This window comes from Crotalus tigris, unplaced genomic scaffold, assembly GCF_016545835.1.
Source record: "Crotalus tigris isolate CLP2741 ecotype Arizona unplaced genomic scaffold, ASM1654583v1 scf7180000023636.1099087, whole genome shotgun sequence".
NCBI classification, from domain to species: Eukaryota; Metazoa; Chordata; class Lepidosauria; order Squamata; family Viperidae; genus Crotalus; species Crotalus tigris.
Window position 1 is genome coordinate 743,010 of NW_024100093.1, and position 21,442 is coordinate 764,451.

A 21,442-nucleotide genomic window follows, 5' to 3' on the forward strand; every position below is an offset into this window, starting at 1 on the left:
CTCCCAGACCAAGTATTGATTAATCTGATTCTGATCAGATTGATCAGTTTAATCTGATTCTGAAACCAGCAGGTGTGAAAATTCATGGCATTTTTCAGGGAGAACCGTCCATATGACCAGTTTCAGAGGGTCATCGGACTGAATGGGCGCTTGTAATCACGAGTGTGTTTTGATGGTGGAACACACAAGGTATACTTTTGGACAGACACTAACAATCACAATAGGGGCAGACTGACCTTGAAGATAAGGAGTTGGTTAGCAAGGCATGACAGATGCAGAATGGGAGACTACAGTCCAGGCAGCCCTGTTTATATACACTGCTTTTTAAATGCACAGTAAGAGCTCTATTGTGTCTCCTGCCATCCAAAGGTTGATGGAGGAGGCATACCAATGGCTATAAGGATACCCACCACATTCACTTAAGAGCAGAGATGACCCAGAGCCAGGAGGTGGGGCTAAGGGGGTAAGGTACAGGGTGAGGAACCCACACAGTGCTATTAATGGGCCATCTCACTACTATCAAGAAGAAGCTCATTAGTTGTTGTTTTTTTAGCTGAGGAGGAATCAAAAACATTCATTTATCATTTCAGGGGGTCAGAGCATCCACAAAATTTGAGAACTCCCGGGTAAGGATAAAAATAGCTAAAGGACAACCTCCAAGGATTTGAATCTAATAAGGCAATTGGACTAGACCAGGGGTAGGCAACCTTGACTCTTTTATGACTCGTGGACTTCAACTCCCAGAATTCCTGAGCCAGTCCACGAGTCATAAAAGAGCCAAGGTTGCCTACCCCTGGACTAGACCCTTTTTAGTTCTCTATTAAAACAATCTGACGCTAGATATAGTTATGGATGAGGGAAGATTTTATGTCATCCCACCAAAATACAAGCTTCCTACTGCAAGCAAACCACGTGCCTTGCAAGTGATCCAATTCAATGCAGAAAAATTGGGGGAAGTTTGCATGGGAGTATTTAATTTACCTGTGCTTTACTGTGTAATTTATTTACACAAAACTTGGTGAGCTTGTTATTTTCTTTATTCCTGCTTTATTAACTTCCTATAGGACAGCACTTTATATTTCTCATGCATTGCTGTGTCAGACTTGCTTCCAATGAGGTTGCTGCTTGAAATGCATGTATTAATAAATGTAATACAGTATTTCCATATGTGTAACCTAGCCAAATTGTATATACATTTATGCAGAGTTTTGGCTGAATAACTGTGGTAGGCAGAAATTGAAATACCATGTATATTTAATAATTTGTATTTACAGCACATGTGGATGTCACAAGCCATAGTACACTGCTATAATCTGGAGATAAATGGGAAGTGACACTGCTATTTCAAATTATCGGTAGTTTCTTTTCTTTAAATTCTACTAATGTACATGCATCTGCACAGCTGTGGAGGAATATGCTATAAAAATAGTGTGGTGGTTCACAACTGCTCAGCTAGACAGAATGGCACTGAAAATATAGTCTCAAAATAACACATTAAAAAAAAACCTTCTCTGTCTGCAAACATCAATAAGCCATCTGGAATCAAAGAAGTAAATTGGGCAAATGAGCAAAACTGGTTTTAAGCTTTTAAAATGATTCACGCTGGTGAAAATTATACTGTCATTTGACTGGAACATATATAACATGCAATTCATGGAAACAACAAATAGGTGCACATTTAAAATATTCTGCAGAAAAATAACTATCAAGGGAGCAATAGCATCAGAAGAATGTGTTTGGAAGTACCATTTGAAAAAATCAAACACCACAGTTTTAGGATAAAATACTTATGTCAATTACTTCATTATTTATTTTTGCTTTTAGCTGTATGACACCTTACAGAGTTCCACTGTGAAAATGAAAAGCATGATGCACAAAAGTTCACAAATGCCAAATTTAAGCCTAAACAGAAAATCAAAACTTTCTTTGCAAGATTTCTAAAAAAAAATAAATAAACAGGAAATGTAAGAAACCAACCAGCAAAAAAATAAACCTGCAATTGAAATGGCATGCATTAACATAATCTAATTGAAGACTAGGGTCCTGGAGTTGCCCCGATTCTGTGAATTTTTATGGAATATCCAAAAGGATATTATTTCTACAGAGGAGACAGATTTGTGGACAGTGGACAGTGGACAGTGAAAATTACTGTTTCCATATGTACATTTCCATGTGTATGGAAATCTCAGTAGAATGCTGCCATCTGTGGCTTCATCACGAAAATATTTCCAAACAAACCTTTATTACAGGTAAAACATTTGATCTTCTGCACTGAAGAATATTATCTATTATATCTGATAGATAATCTTATCTGTCAGGCTGATTCTTGCATTCACAGAATCATCTGATTTTTACGGTCACCAGTCACTGAGAGGTATACTAATAAAAAAATGTGGGTGTCCCCATTACCTTCATAATAATAAAACATTTGAAGATCAAATTGAGATCCAACATGCCATCCATCAATATATCATACTGACAATGATCATGGGAAAACTAAGGGGACAGTTACTTTTTAAAATATTGTGAGTAACTCTGTTAGAGAGCCAGATGGAGCTTAATTAATGGAGCCTAACTTATGCATACATCTCCAGTTGTCCTCTCAGCAATGGGTAATGTATTTCCAGTAATTGCAACATGTAACCAGTTGCAGTAAAACTGCTGATTAGCCGCTTGTAAGCCATACCATCAAGAGCAGGAAAACAAGCAACCAGGATGTTTAGCAAGTGGGAGGGAAAATAAGGATAAAGAGGAAGAGATTTGAGCAGTATTAGGCAGGATAAAACAGTATGCAAATAGAGAAGTTTCTGCTGGGAAAATCACATGTCACCAATCTCCTCTTCAATTATTATTATTATTAATATACATATAGAGTACACTGCTGCTCAGTGAAGCTTGGATTCAACACCTTAACAGTGGGCAATTCAATATCTTTTGCAAATAACATCAACAGTTCTTTGTACAAATAATGAACATCTATAAATATCCATTTGGGGAAATGCTGAAAATGTGCTTGATTACTCTTGAGGTAGGCCAGCATAAAAATGAAATGAATTGCTAAAGTTTGGGATTCAGTAACAGTGGAGAGTGTGGCTCTATATGGGTGTGTGTGTGAGAGAGAGAGGAGGGAGGGGGGAGGGAGGGGGAGAGAGAGAGAGAGGGAGAGGGAGAGAGAGAGAGAGAGAGAGAGAGAGAGAGAGAGAGAGAGAGAGAGAGAGAGACTGGGCCTGTGCAAAACACTTAAAAAAGACATTTGCCATGAGCATTAAGGTGAATAAAAAATCTATCATGAAGCAGCCATGGGATTTGCAAAGCTGAGAAAATTGCTCAGAAAGCTGCCCCCCCCCCAGGTGTCTCAGTTTGCACAGAGCATATTTTCCTGAGGCCGCCAGTGAAGCAATGTGGCCATGTGTACACATATAGGCAGAAAAAAGCATTTGGAGCACTCCGCTCTTGCGAATGATGCTATTTCAACCATTAAACTAAGAGGTGCTTCCTGGGTGCCCAAGTGAGTTGCAAAGCATCTGTTTCAAATGCCTTCTACAGCCCTAATAATATATGTCACCTGAAGAGTAGGTATAAGATTGATATAATAAGCAGATTTAAAATCACACTGAAGAAAACACAAGGGCAGAACCTGACATTGTTGCAAATGTCGGGTTGTCTCATGCCATCTTCCCACTCTGTAAATGTGCAATGCAATTTAGCTCCATGATACATCGTCACACTGAACATTTTTCATTCTTGCCCTTGGCAAGCCATAATGTGTTGAAACAGTGTAATTAACATCTGTAGGCAAATGAAATGATGTTGCAAAGTAGCATGTACCTACTTTCAGATTCATGTTTTAATTATGGCTTCATTCAGGTGTAATACTAAATGTGAGTGAGCTTTGGCCTCATGTTTTTTTCCCCCCACTGGCCATAAAATGACCCCAAGCAAACCAAACTGAACTTGTGATTGTTTCCATCAATTACACCTTAGATTAACATCAATATATTGTCTTCCGACCCAACTGCCAAACTGTGATCATAAACAGAGGAGAAACTTCTAATAGTCAAAGGCATACATAACTCCCATGGTGAGACTTTCATAAGCTAATTCACAACTAAATCATGATTCAGCAGAGGAACAGCAGTCACAGAATCCTAAAGGAGGCTCCAAGGCTGCATAAAACAATCCAGGATCATAGGTTGCCCACTGATGCCTCAATGCTATGTACGAATAGTGCCAATATTTGCCCTTATTTGCACTAGCATCAAAAATACAAAATGTTCCTAATTATACACATTAGACAACATGCATCGATGTCAATCAACTTCTTACTTGGATTAAATAGTCTAATTTTTATTCTTTAAAAGGAAAGATTTCACGTACCTACACCATCTGGTAACATTTCAAGGAGATTCTGAGAGATGAGGAGGTCAGTTAAAGCGGTCAGGCCATTTATCTCTTCAGGTAGCTTTTCTAGTTTGTTTTCAGAGATATCCAGACATAGCAGGTTTTTCAGGCTTCCTATTTCCTACAAAACAAAAGACAAAATCTTGCCTCAATCCGCAATGCCCAGAGATCTGACATTTGTCCAATTACAACATTCCTAAGGGCAATGCTACGAATCCTCCCTGCTGGATGATAACACGCTTGTGATGATATCACAAATGGATCACCAGTAAAATCTGTATGTGCCACATCTAGCATGGGCCAACAATCTGTTAGTATTCTTTCAGACTTTGAGGGTACATAAATCAACACCCAACTCTTAGTACTGGCTCAGGGTTCAACAGTTCAACATAAAAAGGTAAAGTACATGAATTCAATTTCCACTTTCTACTGACCTCAGCAAACGTCAGGACTCATGCAAGGACAGCATACATAGATTTTATGCCTTTTACAACCAGATATTTTACTGAAGCAGCATTTTGATTATTTATTTCCCTGATTTATATATAAATCCCGCTGCTAGATGACTGAAATCTTGTGTTTTGACTGCAGTTAGCAGAAGATACAGATACTGGTGTGAGATTATAAATTTAACACACAATGCACGCCCTTGCCAGATATTCACAACTGTGAATAGATCAAGTCTTCATTCATCTCAGCACTCATTCTGCTAATTCAACACAGCGGAAAGCAGACATACCCAAATAGCCAGTCTGCATTTGTTGTGTTGAACATCTCCCTTTGTGACACAAGGTTAACAAGTAACCAAAACCCCATCCCATTGTGATAGAGGTTAAAGAACAGAGATGGGCAACTGTGGCAACTTTATAACCTGTGGACTTCAACACCCAGAATTCCTGAGCCAGCCATGAAAGAAGAAAGTTTCTACATACTACCCCTTTCTAATTTCCAAGGTAGGAAACTCCTACAATTGGGCATTCTGATTCACTGTCATCAACTCTTCAAAATATCTGTTTATAAACCCCTCCTGAAGAATTACAAAGGTGTTAAATCAGGAGAGCAATCTTAACAATGCAAATCTGTATGCTCACAAATCTTCCCTCAAACTGGACACATTCTGAAGAAACTCTGTGGCATTCAATCATATATCTAATTCTGTGAGTGTTTCACGGACATAGACCTTAACATTTAGCTGTTCCACTATCCCCTAGTTTTCCACTGTTCAGGGAAAAATACTTTATCTTACTTCCAAGTAAACAGGCATATTGCTTTCATAAACAATACTTGGCCAAAGAAAGAACCAACATAGTGTTCTTCTCCCAGAACAACTTCATCAGCTTCAAAATGGAGACACAAATAATGAAGATGAAGAGGTGCTAACATATTGAGAATAAACATGGAATAATAAAAAGAGTAACTTTTTAAAAATAACAGCATACTAAATTTTAAATGTTTTTATTTCAATAAGCAGATGAGTTTAGTTGCAAAGATCCAAGAAGCTTACCTGAGGTATTTCCGCCAACTGGTTTCCATCTAACCAGAGGTCTTTAAGGTTATAAAGTGCACCTATAGTTCCTGGCTGCAATACATAAAAGACAGGATGCTGTGATTAGCATTAAAAAATATAGCACAATAATCAGTAAAAGAATCCAACTTGATTTTATTTCATTCCAAGTAGCCATTTTTTCCCCGCAAATAAATAAAGTTAAGCACCAAAATAAACATTGTCATTCCCTGTTAGCTATCCCATATCATTATTACTGTAGATTAGGGATAAGTGAAGTGATGCCCTTTGGAATACTACATGGTACTCCTGATTGTTGGCCTAATAAGGCAGGGGTCTCAAATTGCTGGCCCGTGGACCGAACGCATCATCTGGAAGCCACGCCCACCCCATTGCCGGCAATGGCAAAACCGTCCCAATACATTGCGTGACATCATGTGACATCACGAGTTTGACATGTCTGATCTAAGGTAATCAATTGTACAAATCCTTCCATACTGCTGGAAGCTCAAAACTTCAAGTGGGCGAAGCAAAGGTGCAGCTCAGACTATTGCAGTTTCTTGACTGCTTGGTTGACTTCTGATACCTACTAAGGCAGGGGTCTTCAAATTTGGCCCTTAACCACTTTGAGGATATGGCAACATTTCTGGATTGGCAGTGGGGGTGGGGTGGGGGTGTTTGGTTTTTATTCCCCCCATCTGCTGGGTGGTTGCAGCAGGTTTTGGTCACTTTACATGACCTTGGGACACTGTGACCGTCATAAATATGAATCAGTTGCCAAACATATGAATGCAAATCACAAGACCCTGGAGATGCTGCAACATTCCAACTGATCGGCACTTCTTCTGGACTAAGCAGAAGCACCAGAATCAGCGCCGAGCTCCAGCTGGAGCCTGGTGCTGATCCCGGTGCTTCCACTGAGCCCTGACAGCCCCAAAGAAGCGCTGATCCTAGCACTTCCGCTGAGCCAATAGCCCTGCAGCTCCAGCCATCTCTCACTCAGGCTTGTGCAGTGCTGCTACCAGTTCAGCTCATTCCCCTCTCCCGCTACCACTTTTCTAGGATGGTCGTGTACCACCTGCCAGGTGCCAATGTACCACAGGTGGTACCTGTACCACTGGTTAAAAAGCCTTGGATTAAAGGAGTGTCAGAGAAAACCGGAACAATCCTTTCGACTACTTATCTCAGTTTCAAATTAATGACCTGAGCTTTGACTTGAACCTAAACGATAAAGATATTGAATGTGCTCATTGGGTTTATTCTCTTAGGAACACACAGAAACCTAGAGATATTTTGGTCATATTTGTAAATTCAACATAAAAGATAAAAATTATAAGAGAATCACGTGAACTGGAGGAGAGTAAATAGGACAATGAGACATCAGTGTAGTAGTATCATACAGTGAAGAAAGGAATTTAAACCACTGATAGAAAAAATTATGCAGGACAAGATTCATTACAAGTGGGGATTTCCTTTCAAGTTACATAATTGTTTTAAAGTAATAAGGAAGAAAAAGTTATTTATTTTTCTACTGATGATGCTATAATCATGCAGAAAACAATTAAAATACTGTATTTGAAGTCTTATGAAAAGTTATGTTTACAGATTTGGCTTAGAACAAAATATCTTCTTAACTGAGGAAGCACCTACTTTCTTTCATTTTCTCATATTTTGAAAGTAAAATGCATCTCTTTCTTACAGTTTGTTGGGGGGGGAGTAAATGGTTTTGGGTCTCCTATGCTGGCCCCTTCAAGTGCTCCAACTAAATGAGATATTCTATATTGATTGATCATGCAAATTGTAAAGATTACATGTAAACACTTTTGACTTAAGAAATCAGTCATAACTTTCACATTAATTATAACTAATTTCTCTTCCCAATTATGAACTGTTCTCAGATTCACATGCAAACATAGCTTTCAATACAAGAAGATTGCGCATAGATATAGGTACTGACAGAGGGAGCATCAATATTCTCTCTATGCAATTTTAAGTAAAATCAAAACCATACACACAAACATGCACATATACTTTTAAAAATACAAGAGTTATGGTTAGATATAACCAGTTTAATTTTTAAAAGTTCCATTGTTGGATTTTTTCATTCTTTTGCTAGGGTCTCTTGAGAATTAGGGTTACACTGTTCCTGCAACCTAAGGAAAAATATACTTTTATTTCAAATGTATGCAGAATGACTTGGGAAACTGTAGATGTGGAGAAAGAGTTGGGTATCACTTATTTTTCCTTTTCAGTATCTTTAGTTTTTAAATCTACAGCGTAAATTGAACTACTATTATTAGGAATCTAACCTTAGAATATATTTAATTGTCAGGTACATTTTGTGGAGTAAGAGCCTCTATTCTATTTCATTCTTTTACAGGTTAATTTCCGGTGGTACAGTGGTGAAAGGGAATGAGAAAGCTGAATATTTCTTGCCTAGATTTAAAAAAAAATTAATCTCTGAACTGGGTGTGTTTTTTTTAAATGTTAATTTATAAGGGTTTATTTATAGCACTGTTCATTAACCTGCTGGAAATCCTATCTTGAAGGATAGGTAAGATACATAGCAATATTAGTTGCTTGTATATATTGAATTGTAAAATATTTGTATTTGTTTTTAAAAAAAAGATGGCCTAACCTATACTGTGCTGTGTCAAGATCAGATAAAAATCTAAGCCAATGGTAAGCACTATCTCAGACTATATGGCACCAAACCTATAGCAGTAAGAACTTAGAGAGAAATCATTTAAAGGGTAAAGTCTCGTTTGAATCAAACTTGGCTCTTCATATATAGTCATGAATATGACTATATAATTTTCTTGGCAGAAATGCAGAAGCAATTTACCACTGCATTCTTCCAGGATGTTTTCTTACTTCCTGGTCTAGTCTATAACTCTGATAATACCCTAGAGGCTCTTTCAAATATTAACCACGCCTAACCCTGTTTAGTATCCGTAAATATTTATAAGAGGAATTTTTCTTCTACGGGCTTCCTTTTCTCTTACCACTGAAGATAACAAGGAGTAAAAGCTACAAAGTGCAAATGGTTTAACGTTGATTTTAAAGTGAAGTATCACATATGGCCACACCCAGCAACCTTGATTGATCTAGACAAGAAAGTTAAAAAAAAAGCAAATCAAAAGATCACAGTGAAAAACCACCCCCATAACATTGCCAAAAATAATCCCTCAACAACCCTATATAGTTACTTCAGTGTATAAGTTGTGACCAAAAACAAGTCAAAGAGACTTTTTACAAGTGTTCATAAAGAGAAAAAGTGGAAATGCAATACTGGACAACACAAACTCAGTAAGTATGGAAAGGGCATTTTTAAAAGTGTGCCAGGTAGTCCTCAATTTATAACCATTCATTTAGTGACTGTTCGAAGTTACAACAGCACTGGAAAAAGTGATTTATGACTGTTTTTCTCATGTATGCAGCATCCCCAGGGTCATGCAATCAGAATTTAGAGGCTTGGCAGCTGGCATGTACTTATGGCAGTTGCAGTGTCCTGGGCTCATATAATAATCAGCTTTTGTGAGCTTCTGCCAAGCAAAGTCAACGAGGAAGCCAGATTCACTTAACAACTGTGTTACTAACTTAACAACTGCAGTGATTCACTTAACAACTCTGCCAAGAAAGGTCATAAAATGGGGCAAAACCCACTTAAGAACTGTTTCACTTAGCAACAGAAATGTTGGGTTCAGTTGTGGTCATAAGTTGAGGACTACCTGTACTGACTTGCACTTCCAGTATTCAATTTAACAAGCAACAATGACCTTTTCTTCAACTCTCCTAGTTTTGTCGGTGAAAATAAGCAAAACCTCTTTTATTGTGCAATTGTAGAACAAGAACTCACCAGCACAAACAAGTTATTGGAGCTGTTTTAGTATGAGCTGAAATGACAATTGAAGCATACATGGGTACAGGAATGCTCCCTGCTGCAATCACATTATAAGCATGGAGACAGTTTCTTCACTCATAACACTAGAGTGAATTACCAGCGTGGAGAGGTATCTCACTACTACTCCTGCATTGGGCTGAACATGGAAATTTATTGCCTAAACAAGGGAAAACGGATGACTTCATAAAGAAGAAACTACATAAAAAGCATCTACGAGGATGGGCATTTTAGTAAAATACATAAATTGCTATTCCTCCAGAGTATCTACATAGTTGGGTCAATTACACCTGACCTGTATAACAAAAGTTTAAAAAACAGTAAAGGCAATGTTAATTGCACATTCTTTCAAATTGGGTCTCTCTTTTTTTCTCTTTTCCAAAGCAAATAAAGAACCACACACATGAGGAAAAAAGTATGGAAAAGAATTTCAGAAAAAAATTGCTCCAGAGTATAATTTTAAAGCAACGCATGCAAAACAAGATGTAAAATGTCCATGTTTTCAGAGTGTCAGCCACAGAATTAGGAGGAGGAGGAGGAAAAGGGGTGGAGAAGCTTTTTTCTCAGTTCAGGAAAGGTGTCTGGTGGAGTTTAGCAACTGCCCTAAGATAGTCCTTGCTTCAAATTCCTTGTCTTTCCCAAAAGGAAGGGATGGCTCTTTGTAAGCCCTGTCTGTGTTATTCATGAAAGCTGCTGACTCATGGCCTAGTCTAGTGAATCAGAGCTTTTACCCAGACCAGATAACAGCAGAAAGAGCTGCACCCATGTGATCCAGGTGGTTCCAAGGAACTCTTCCCTCTCTTGCCTCAGGAGGTTCCTTATTCTCTTTGTCTGTCTTTCAAGCCGGCTTTTCCAGCAAAGTAACCCCAAATAAACTATTTGGCATGTTTAAGTACATAGCACATTAATATCCCTTATGGGTTGTTTTTTTTCCTTAACTCAGAAGCAAGCATGCCAAATGGATCTAGGATGAAGTGGAAACATGAGATTTAATCTTTCCCTTCGACACATGGGTGGGCATGTCCTTTGGGTCATTTTTTTACCACTGGCATTAATGGAACTTTTAAAAAAATTAATTATCTCTAAGTCCACACAAGGGAAAGACATGATTGTATCGATAGTTGGAAGGAATAATCCCTATTTGTTGCCCTCCCAATCCAGATCAAAATTCTCACTCTTTCCTGGAGAAAAATAAGGGAGTGAAATCAATGGAATTGGCAGAAATGTGTGTGTGGGGGGGAAGCCTATCTAGTCTTGTTTTTATTTGGAGATCACACTTTTGGACTTCTTGATTGAGAAAAATAAAAATGAAATTTTGATTTTAGGATTTGATTATTAAATTTGTTAGTATAAAATACCGCATTTTAATATTCATCTTATTAGACATATATTTTGTATCACTTATGCTTATATTTAAAGTTAGAGTAAGAGATTTTTCATTGAATAATTTTAATGTTATCTTGATTGTTTGATCTGTATATTTTTGTATGTTTTTATGTTTTGTTTTAATTTCAATTAAGAGCTTATTTATACTTGTATTGTGCTAAAGAAAGTCAGAAGTCAATACCCCTTTTCATTCTTTGCCTTTTCCCCCTTTTATCCTCTCCTTCCTAATTTTTATTATTTTGTATTTTATATCTTTTTGAAATTCAAATATGTTTAAAAAAGCAACAAAATCCTCAGCTTTTTCTTTTGAATTAAAAAAAGAAAAAACCAGTAACAAAAATATACACAGAGAAAGCTGCATGCTGCAACTTAACATGGTTAAGATAGCCAAGAAACAGATTCCTTTGAAGAACTGATAGAAAAAACCAATTACACACAACCAAGTCAACTCAGCAGCTCATTTTTGATCTTTTACAACCAAGAGTTTAGAAAGTTGTGTACTGAATTTTAAATATATGCAGTGCTTACCAAATTATAAAGTTCATTATTTCCTAAATCTAGTTCTTCTAGTCTCTGCAGCTGGGCAACTGATCTGAAAAATCAGGAACAATATAATTTTAAAAGATCATAAACACAAAGTTTAGCATTGGAATTAGACTAGGACATTCTTAATATGATCTATATACTATTTAAACACTCGTGTCTGTAACCTTTAATTGGGAGAAATGGTGCATCAGTATTTAATGACATAACCAAAATGTCAAAAATCATTTCCTATGATCAACTCTTGATGTTTGACTGTGCTATACAGATCAATATGGGTTATTTTCAAGGCAGATACATCTTTGAATATCTTTTAATTCCTTAGGACTTTTCAAGTGCATTAGAAACTCTGCCATAGTTGAAGCCTTTGATGAATCTGGTAAGGAAATATCTCTGAAAGAATGACCCAAAAGGTCATGGGTTGTCTAGTTTATCCTAACATTATGTCAATTAATATTACAGTAATAAAGACACTGATTGAGTGATTTTATGCCATCAAGTTATTTCTGACTCCTAACAAACCACACAGATTTTCTCCATGATGAAATAAAGACATTACTCTTCAGTAATATCTATTTCCAGCTAGAAGATTTATTCTATTCTTCAATTCATTTGCATGTTCAGGGAACAGAATATTCTCAAGTCATGCTGTGCATACATACAAGCAAACAGAGAAAATACTTACTCAGGTAAATATGTTAATAGATTCTCCCTTAATTCCAGTGATGCCAGGTTATAGAGGCTAGAGAGACAGAATAAATACGGTTAACCTTTTGTGACATAAAAAAGTGCTACAAAACAAAAAAGTAGGCATTGTAAATAGAACATCATAAGCATTTCCTTAAATATTAAGTAACCAGGTAAATATATTACCTAAGCTGATTTTTGCATAAGTTGAAACCTATACCAAGCAATATTTCTGACCAGGTAAGCCAAGCAGGAAGAAGCAGAAGTGGTGGGAACAACATGCTCAGAAATACCTGACTTTTAGATGGTAAAAGGTGGTCCCCCACCTTGTTCTTCTGAACTGACATGTTACAATTCTATGGGTTAGATCAGACCAACAGGCTCCACATAGGCGTACAACTACCGTACTTTTATTAACATTGGCTATAGTAACAGAATCTTGCAAGTCTGACTGTGCTTCCTCTTGTACCTCTTTTAAATTAACATAAATGGGGAGAGAGGGTGCCTATTTGAGACATTTTCATAGTTCTCCCTTCTACTTGTCGCTTTCATAACAGATCTCCCTTCTTCCATCAATGTCAGTCTCTTTGCCCTCTACAGATCACTAGCGGGGCTGTGCCACTATGGCTTTCATCCTTCAAAGTGCCCTATTTGCCATGAAAGGGGGCCAGATCACTACCCTCCTCGGAAGTGCACCATTTTCTTTATTCAAAAATATTGCCGAAAATTAGCTGAGTCATGTTTCATGCATCCCAGGGAGCACATGTAAAAAGTAAGTGAATCAGTGCAAGAAAGCAGCGTATCACTCTCAAAGCAGTAAATATAGTGAAAGAGATGAATCTGTATGTTAACTGAGAGGATACCTAAAATCTGAGGAATTTATATACAGTGTGTGTTTGTGTCTGTATGTGTGTGTGTGTGTGTGTGAGAGAGAGAGAGACAGAGACAGAGAGAGACAGAGAGAGACAGAGAGCATGCAGAGTTCTCACACTTACATACTTTATAGTCACATGATAAAAATTCAGGAGCTTGGCAACCAATATGTATTCATGATGCTTGCAGCATCCTAAGATCATGAAATCACCAGTTCTAGCCGGCTTCCAATAAGCAAAGTCAATGGGGAAAGCTGGATTCAGTTAATGACAACAGTGATTTACTTAACCAAAGATGGCACAAAAATTGTAAAATAAGGTGCAACAGGACTGAATAATCACCTCACTTAATGATGGAGGATCCAATCCCAACTGTGGTAGTTATGTCATGGACTACCTATATATTATCAAATATATTTCACATAAATTTTGTGATGTTTATATGCATAATAAAAAAGAGTGTTTCTACAGAAGATAAATCATATGCTTTTATTATCTAACACTTTCAAGACAATGTAACAATGTAAACCATTTTCCTCAATAGTATCATCATCATTTTAGCCATTGTCTATCCATTGCAGGGTGAAGGCCTCTTCCGCATACGGTCCTGAGTTTTCTTTTGTCAATTGGCCCCGTAATACTTGCTGATGTCGTTGATCCATCTTGTTTCAGGTCTCTTTTGTGGATGCTTTTTATCAAGTGGAATCCATTCTATGATTGCCTTGTTCCACCTCCCATCAGTTCTTCTTGCTATGTGACCAGTCCATTTCCATTTCAATTCTTCCACTCTCTTGATGATATTGTATACTGTTGTTTGTTCTCTAATCCATTGTGCAGGTCTTTCTACCTTGTCTTGTAATGCCAAGCATGTTATCATTCCATGGCTCTTTGCACCATCTGTAGTTTTTGTATTGATTGTGAGGTTAGTGTCCATGTTTTACTGGCATATGTTAGAACAGGTAGCACATACTGATCGAAAACTTTTCTCTTCAAGCATAGGGGGAGGTGGTTCTTGAAAATTATGCTTAGCAATGAAAGTATATATTAACTGAAATCTGAATGTACAGTAATTTTATTGGCTTGATCATTAAGATTTAAGGGATTAGTCACAGAAGGATCAATTAAAATGATCTTATTCATAGCATTTCATAATTCTCACTGTAAATGACCTTATATGGATAAGTTTTTCATTGTCACCGCTTCATAATACAGTAAAAGTCTATATCACCATAGTAACATTTTCCTCCTCTGGGCTTTATTTAGGACTAAATGGAACGCAAAGAATTGGATATTTTCCCAATGCAATAATCTGCTTTAATCCTTCAAGTTCAAAATAAAAATAGCAATGTACCCACATTTTTTAAAGCATAGCTGCCTTTGCCTTGGTAATGGATTCCCAAAAAAAAAAAAAAATGCCACAGTAATCATTTGTAAAAAGCTCTAGAGAACTTAAAGAGCAGCCATATGCTAGAGCCACATTTGACAGGTCAAAAAATTTTTTGTCTTAGTTGGCAGATATGTATATACAGAAAAAATGCTAATATTACAGCTAGTGAAGTATAGAATGAAAGAAAAGTGAGTTTATCTGTCACAGTGCACTTGCTTGAGCTCTTGAGTAAACATTAGCAAACATACTAGTTTCTTAATATGCAAAATTGAATTCTAAACTTTTTAACACAGTAATTGCAATTTGCTAATAAAATCTAACTTAGCCATTTTGGTCAGAGTCTCCCTTTGGAGCTTTTATCATTTCAAATGCCAAATTGTTTAGACCTGTCATTTTCTGAACTGTTGATTTTATTTCGCTTATTCTAATATAGGCATCCCCCAGGTTAAGAATGCCCAATTTAAGGATAACCCTTAATAGATATGACCAGGCTGTGTATCGGGGTTCTCCTTCCTTGAGGCGACAAAAGGCTAAAGCTGTGCAATGCTTTTAGGAACCGCTAAATATACAGTGTGTTTTCTTGTATTCCTGGAGGTTCCTGAAAGCTTGAGAAAGGACAATGCCATCCACTGTTCTAGTAATGGATAGCCCATTTATAAATACAGGTTCCAACTTAAATACAAATTTGAGTTAAATACAGAGTTAGAACTTGTTCTTAATCTAGGGATTGCTATCTACATTATTACCAAGCAAACTGCAGGATGGTAGGTGACATTTTGCCCTAGTCCTGCTCCAATGATATCCTTCTTTGTCTGTTTCAGTAACATTTTAATAGTTGGCCTATTAAATCCTCTTAAGCATATCCACCTTCTTATTCACCAAGTAAAATAATTCATAGGGTTCTGGCTATGAAATTCCTTTTCTTATACAACAGGAGTCCCCAACCCCCAGTCCGTGGACTGATATTGGTCCGTGGCATGACAGCAACCGGTCCACATAAACAAGCAAAGCCCCATCCGCGGGATGCAGGGAGCACACGGAACCATGCCCCCTCCGGTCCATGGAAAAATGTCTCTCCAGGTAACCGGTCCCTGGTGCCCAAAAGGTTGGGGACCTCTGTTATAGAACCTGCCAAGATTCAGATATACGAGATCTCAATCTTAATCAGTACAATTCCACTTATGATCATAACTGAGCCCAAAATTTATGTTGCTAAACATGACATTTGTTAAGTGAGCTTTGCCTCATTTTATTACTTTTCTTGCCACAGTTGTCAGGTGAATCATTGCAGTTGTTTAATTATTAACACGGCGGTTAAAGATGAACCTGCCTTTCTCATTGATTTTGTTTGTCAGAAGTTTGCAAAAGGGGATCACATGACCCTGGGACACTGCAACTGTCATTAATATGAGTCAGTTGCCAACTATTTGAATTTTGATCACGTGACCATGGGGATGCTGCAACTATCATAAGTGTGAAAAATGATTATAAGTCACTTTTTTCAATGACTTTGTAATTTTGAACAGTCACTAATTGAACTGTTGTAAATCGAGACTACCTGTATTGTCTACTGATTGTGCCATAGAATTATGGATTTATAACACTGGCCTATTCTAGAAATCTATCAGATCAGAAATAAGACCAACATATGTGCACATTTCGAATACTATCATGGAAAAAGAGTTTTTCAGCCAAATTTCAGAAATCATCTGTTTTAGAAATGTTTAAATATTCCACGCAAGCTAATAGCCACATTAACATAAGAGAAGATGCAATTTCTTAAATAAATAAGATTGTTGCTTTCTTCCTTCAGTATTCCAGATGTCACTTCTGATGAAGTGCATGAAGTATAGAACCCATCAGGAGCCTTAGGGAACACATTCCAAAACAAGTTGGCTCAGTTTTAAATTAGAACCATGCATAAATGAATAAGTTTTTCATTCACATGTGAATTTGCAAAGTAATTTTGGCTGTGCATTAAAGCTGTTAACTAGTAATTACACATGCTATGTATACATCTAATTGAACAGCCATTTCCAGGTTCTGTCAGTTGCAAAATGCAAATTGGTTTCTCAGCATTCCCAAAACAGATTAAGCAATAAAATAAATACATTAAGTCACAAATCGGATCTCATGCTAACAGTAAAATATAGATGTGGACCATATCGGGAATTCTAAACATGTGTTCTCCTTATTCATGCAAAGAAATTGGCTGCTTTTGGGTTGTCACTTTCTATATGTAGAACGAAATACAGCAGAAGCTCCCCGTGATTTAGAATCCTGAAATCTAGGCTTCTAACTTACACAAAAAGCACCCAAAGTAAGAAGAAGAAAAAAATGAGTCCTGCTGCTATGTGCCCTCTACATCTGGAAGGCAACAGAGACGGTGACAGAGGAATAAAGTTAGCACATCCCAGCTCTGCTTCCTTCCAAGTCAAGATTTTATCACCCGGATGAATACTTGTTTGGCTATATAGGTAATCCTTGACTTACAACCATTCATTTAGCAACTATTTAAAGTTACAACAACATTGAAAGAGTGATTTATGATTAGTCCTTGCACTTAACGATTGTCGCAACATCCCCATAGTCACGTGATCAACATTTGGGTGCTCGGCATGTTTGAATCTTAAGAAGACAGAACTCTTGGAATATTTCTTCCAACAGGCATTCTTCATTAAGAGAAAATGGTTGTAGGCATTCTAGACAGGACTTGGGGGCCAAGCCCTATGGTTCAAGGTTTTAAGTGGTTCCCAGCAACCCCATCCCACCCCACCATCCTTCCAGTGACAATCCCAGGCGTTACATTTCTATCCCCTTTTCCTCACTGCTGGCAGAATGGAGACTTCAGAGGCGAGTAGATGAAAGTTGATGGCCCCATTGTTATGTGTAGTCCTTTTGGTGTTATCCACATTCAGTCCCTTTTGAAGTTGTACTGAAGGAAGTGAGGGCCATAAAACCCCTTTGTTCACCCCCCTTCCCCTTCAACGTATGACAGAATCCAGAGAAGGCAGAAATGGGGTTTTCCATAGTCGATAACTAGAAATGAAATATAATTGGATTCTGACATCCTGCCCCTTAAAAATAAGATAAATCCACCTGAAAGAAAAACAAAACAGGTATAAAATTTAGTCAGGCTTTTTAGGATACTCTGTGTGAAACTTCTTTAATAGCTTCGGGGCTCTGACATGATGTTTATGGACCCACTCATTTTGTGAGGCAGGGAGGTGTTTCCATGCAACTAGGTACTGAGTCGCTCCATGATATCTCCTAGAGTCTAGGATTTCCTTTATTTCGAAGTGTTGTTCGCCCTCCACCATGATTGGAGGTGGGGGGGGATTTTTGGCTGTAACGATGACTGCTGCTCTCTTTTCAGCAAGCTGCAATGAAAAATTGGGTCTATTTGCCTGAGATTGTTGGGTAATTCTAATTCTACTGTTACTGGGTTTATGATTCTTTTAATTGGAAAAGGTCCTATATATTTGGGTCCAAATTTTTTACAGGGTTGTAGGGACTTTAGGTATTTTGTAGATAAGTACACCATTTCTCCTATAATGAATGGTGTAGGCTCAACCCTTTTTTTATTGGCTTATGCTTTGTATGCCTGCCTAGCTTCATCTAGTGCTTTTCTAACTATTGACCAGGTGTTTTGTAATTGTTCCATCCATTCTTTCAGTGATGGGATTGCCGGTTCGTTTGGGGTTAATTCTGGCATGGGGTTGAAACTTTGACCGGTGGCTATTTGAAAAGGAGTGTAACCTGTGCTGGAGTGGACTGCATTATTGTAAGCAACTTCTGTGAAGGGAGTAGGTCCGTCCAATTTGTTTGCTAAAAATTAATAAAACATCTTAAATATTGCTCAAGTGCTGAGTGACCACGTTCTGTTTGCCTATCCCCTTGTGGATGATGGCTAGATGTCAGTCCCTGAGTGGTTCCTAAGAGGGATAAAAATTCCTTCCAAAATACAGACGTAAATTGCACTCCCCTATCAGAGATGATGCATTGGGGTGCCCCATGCAATCTGTAAATGTGCTGGATGAAAAGTTTCGCTAAGGCTTTTGCGGTGGGTATCTTTTGGCAAGTATAAAGTGCACCTGTTTGGAAAACAAGTCCGTGACCATCCAGACAGCAGTATTCCCATTGCTTTCTGGTAATTCCACTATAAAATCTATGGCTATTTCTCTCCAGGGGGCTGAGGGATTTGCCACTGTTTGTAACAGTCCAGGTGATTTCTCTTACAACCTCTTTGCAGTTGCACACTTTGGGCAGCTGGCCATGTAACTTTCTATGTCCTTTTTTATGGATGGCCACCAAAATTGCTGTTTAATTAAGTGTAATGTTTTTACAAATCCAAAATGCCCTGCTGATTTTGTGTCGTGGCAAAGCTTCATGAATGTGACTCTTTGGGTTGTTGGTATATATAACTTTTCCTCCACCCAAGGCAGCCCGTCTCTCACTGTGTACACATTTTTGTTTTTCTGGAACCATTCATCTGTTTCCAAACTTTTCCGAAATTCAATTCTGGTTTGGCTGCCCAGCTGTGGTTTTAATTTAGCTTGGGCTCTGGTGATTACTGGCGCTGCCAGTTGAGATTCTACCATCATTGGTTTAGAGTCAGTGGCTCGCGTGCTGTTATATTGGGGCATGTGAGAAGTTCTTTCCCCCTGGCAAATGCTTGAGCATAAATTGGAACTGGTGAAAATGCTGGGACCAGTGGGCTTGCTTGGGGTTGAACTTCCTGGGTGTTTTCAGGGCTTCCAAATTTTTGTGGTCAGTCCACACCTGGGATTTTGTTGCCTTCAAGGAACTGGTGCCACGTGAGTAATGACCAACGTATCCCATATGCCTCTTTCTCCCATACGGGCCAGCGCTGATCCGTTTCCGTGAGTTTCTTGGATGTATACGCACAGGGTTGCAATACCCCTTCGTCATTTTCTTGTAATAGTACAGCCCCCACTGCCACATCACTTGCATCCGCCTGTATTACGAAGGGTTTATCCATGTCTGGATACTGGTTTGGCAGAGAAAAGTCTCTTTAATCTCTCAAATGCTGCTTGGCACTCCATTGTCCATGTTAGTGGCTGGCTAGGTTTTACTGAGGATGCTCCCTTCATTTTTAGTAAGTTCGTGAGGGGCAGGGCTATCTGGGCAAATGAGGGGATGAATTGGCGGTAAAAGTTTGTGAAGCCCAGGAAACTTGGTAGTTGCTTTCTTGTGCAGGGTGGTGCCCATTCTAATACTGCTCTGACCTTCTCTGGGTCCATTTCAATGCCCTGTGGGGATATGCAATAACCTAGGTAGTCTATCCTTTCCTGGTGGAATTCACATTTCGAGAGTTTGGCATATAGGTGGGCGGCTCGCAATTTCTTTAAAACTGCTCTGACTAGGTTGACATGTTCCTCTTTTGATTCGTTGAAGATAATAATGTTGTCTAAGTAAACCAGGACCCCCTTAAATAGGTGCTCCCTTAGAATGTCATTGATTAATTGTATAAATACTGCGGGGGGCCCTTGTAATCCAAATGGCAAGACTTTGAATTGGTAGCACCCTATGGGGCAGTTAAATGCAGTTTTCCATTCATCCCCTTCCTTAATTCTCACGCGATAGTAAGCTTCCCTTAGGTCTAGTTTAGAAAAAAAATTTCCCTTTCGAGAGGTGTGACAACATGTCCTTCATGAGTACACTTGGGTACACTTCACTTAAAAATCACCTTGCTTAGCAATGGCTATTCTGGTTCCATTTGTGGTCATAAGTCAAGGACTATACAGTATATGATCAGAAAGTGTCTTTGAAACTAGAACCCAGAGAGAATGCCACAATCTAGTGGAGTTCATTATATTAATAGCAATTAATTTTATACTACAGGATAAACTTTATTCTACAGGATTTTATACTACAGAATGCCAAATGTTTAAATTTTCACCATCTGACTGCAAGAATGCTACAATGGTTGTGAGTGTGAGAACCGGCACCATTGTAATTTTGAATGGTTGTTAAATGAATGGTCGAGGGTTACCTGTATTTCTATTCCAGCTATGGTTTAAATCACAGTGACAAGAGGCTGTCAAAGTAAACTCAAAACTAAAATAGAACTATATTGAAGGAATGTCAAGCTACTTCAGAGTAATGTACACAAAATTTAAAAAAAAATAATTCTCAATGGTCTAGGTCAGACATGTTAAACTCACGACATCACATGATGTCACGCAACGTATCAGAACTTTTCCCCCATTGCCAGCAATGGGGTGGGTGCAGTTTCCTTGTGACGAATCCGGCCCGCGGGCCAGCAGTTTGACACCCCTGGTCTAGGTGATAGTACTTGTGGAAATGTGATACAGTAGAATAAGTTAAATAGAGAAATAATAAAGAAATTATTTTTGGTAAAAATAAACAAATATAAGAAAGTGAAAGGCTGAAGAACAGTCTTATTTAATGCAACTCTAGATAATTCTAGGCATTAATTCAGGATGAAAATAAAACCGTATTTAAAAAAACTCAGCTTAGTGTGATTCAGATTACTTGGAAAAGAATGTAAATGTTTTAACTGTGCTGCTTTTTATTAAATTGTTAGCAAACATTCCAGATCACACAAAAAATTAACAGATGAAAGCAAGAGGAAAATGAAAGATATAAAAAAGAAAAGAACTGTTTTCTAAATGCAAGTCTTAGGAGAAGTAGGATATAATGGCCCCCCTTTTTTTTAATCCACAGGGTGGCAAATACTATTTGTAATAGAGAGGCAAAGAGATACATTGATATTT

General features: G+C 37.9%; 1 protein-coding gene across 2 annotated transcripts in view; it reads right to left on the reverse strand.

Annotated features, from left to right (window-relative positions):
* Window positions 1-21,442, reverse strand: part of LRRC1 (leucine rich repeat containing 1) — a 93,402-nt gene that overhangs the window by 23,847 nt on the left and 48,113 nt on the right. For both annotated transcript variants that reach the window (XM_039320356.1, XM_039320357.1), the window contains 4 exons: window positions 12,421-12,477; window positions 11,721-11,784; window positions 5,906-5,980; window positions 4,378-4,522 (listed from right to left, as the gene is read on the reverse strand). In XM_039320356.1, coding sequence (XP_039176290.1) covers window positions 4,378-4,522; window positions 5,906-5,980; window positions 11,721-11,784; window positions 12,421-12,477 — 341 coding nt within the window. The remainder of the gene's footprint in view (window positions 1-4,377; window positions 4,523-5,905; window positions 5,981-11,720; window positions 11,785-12,420; window positions 12,478-21,442) is intronic.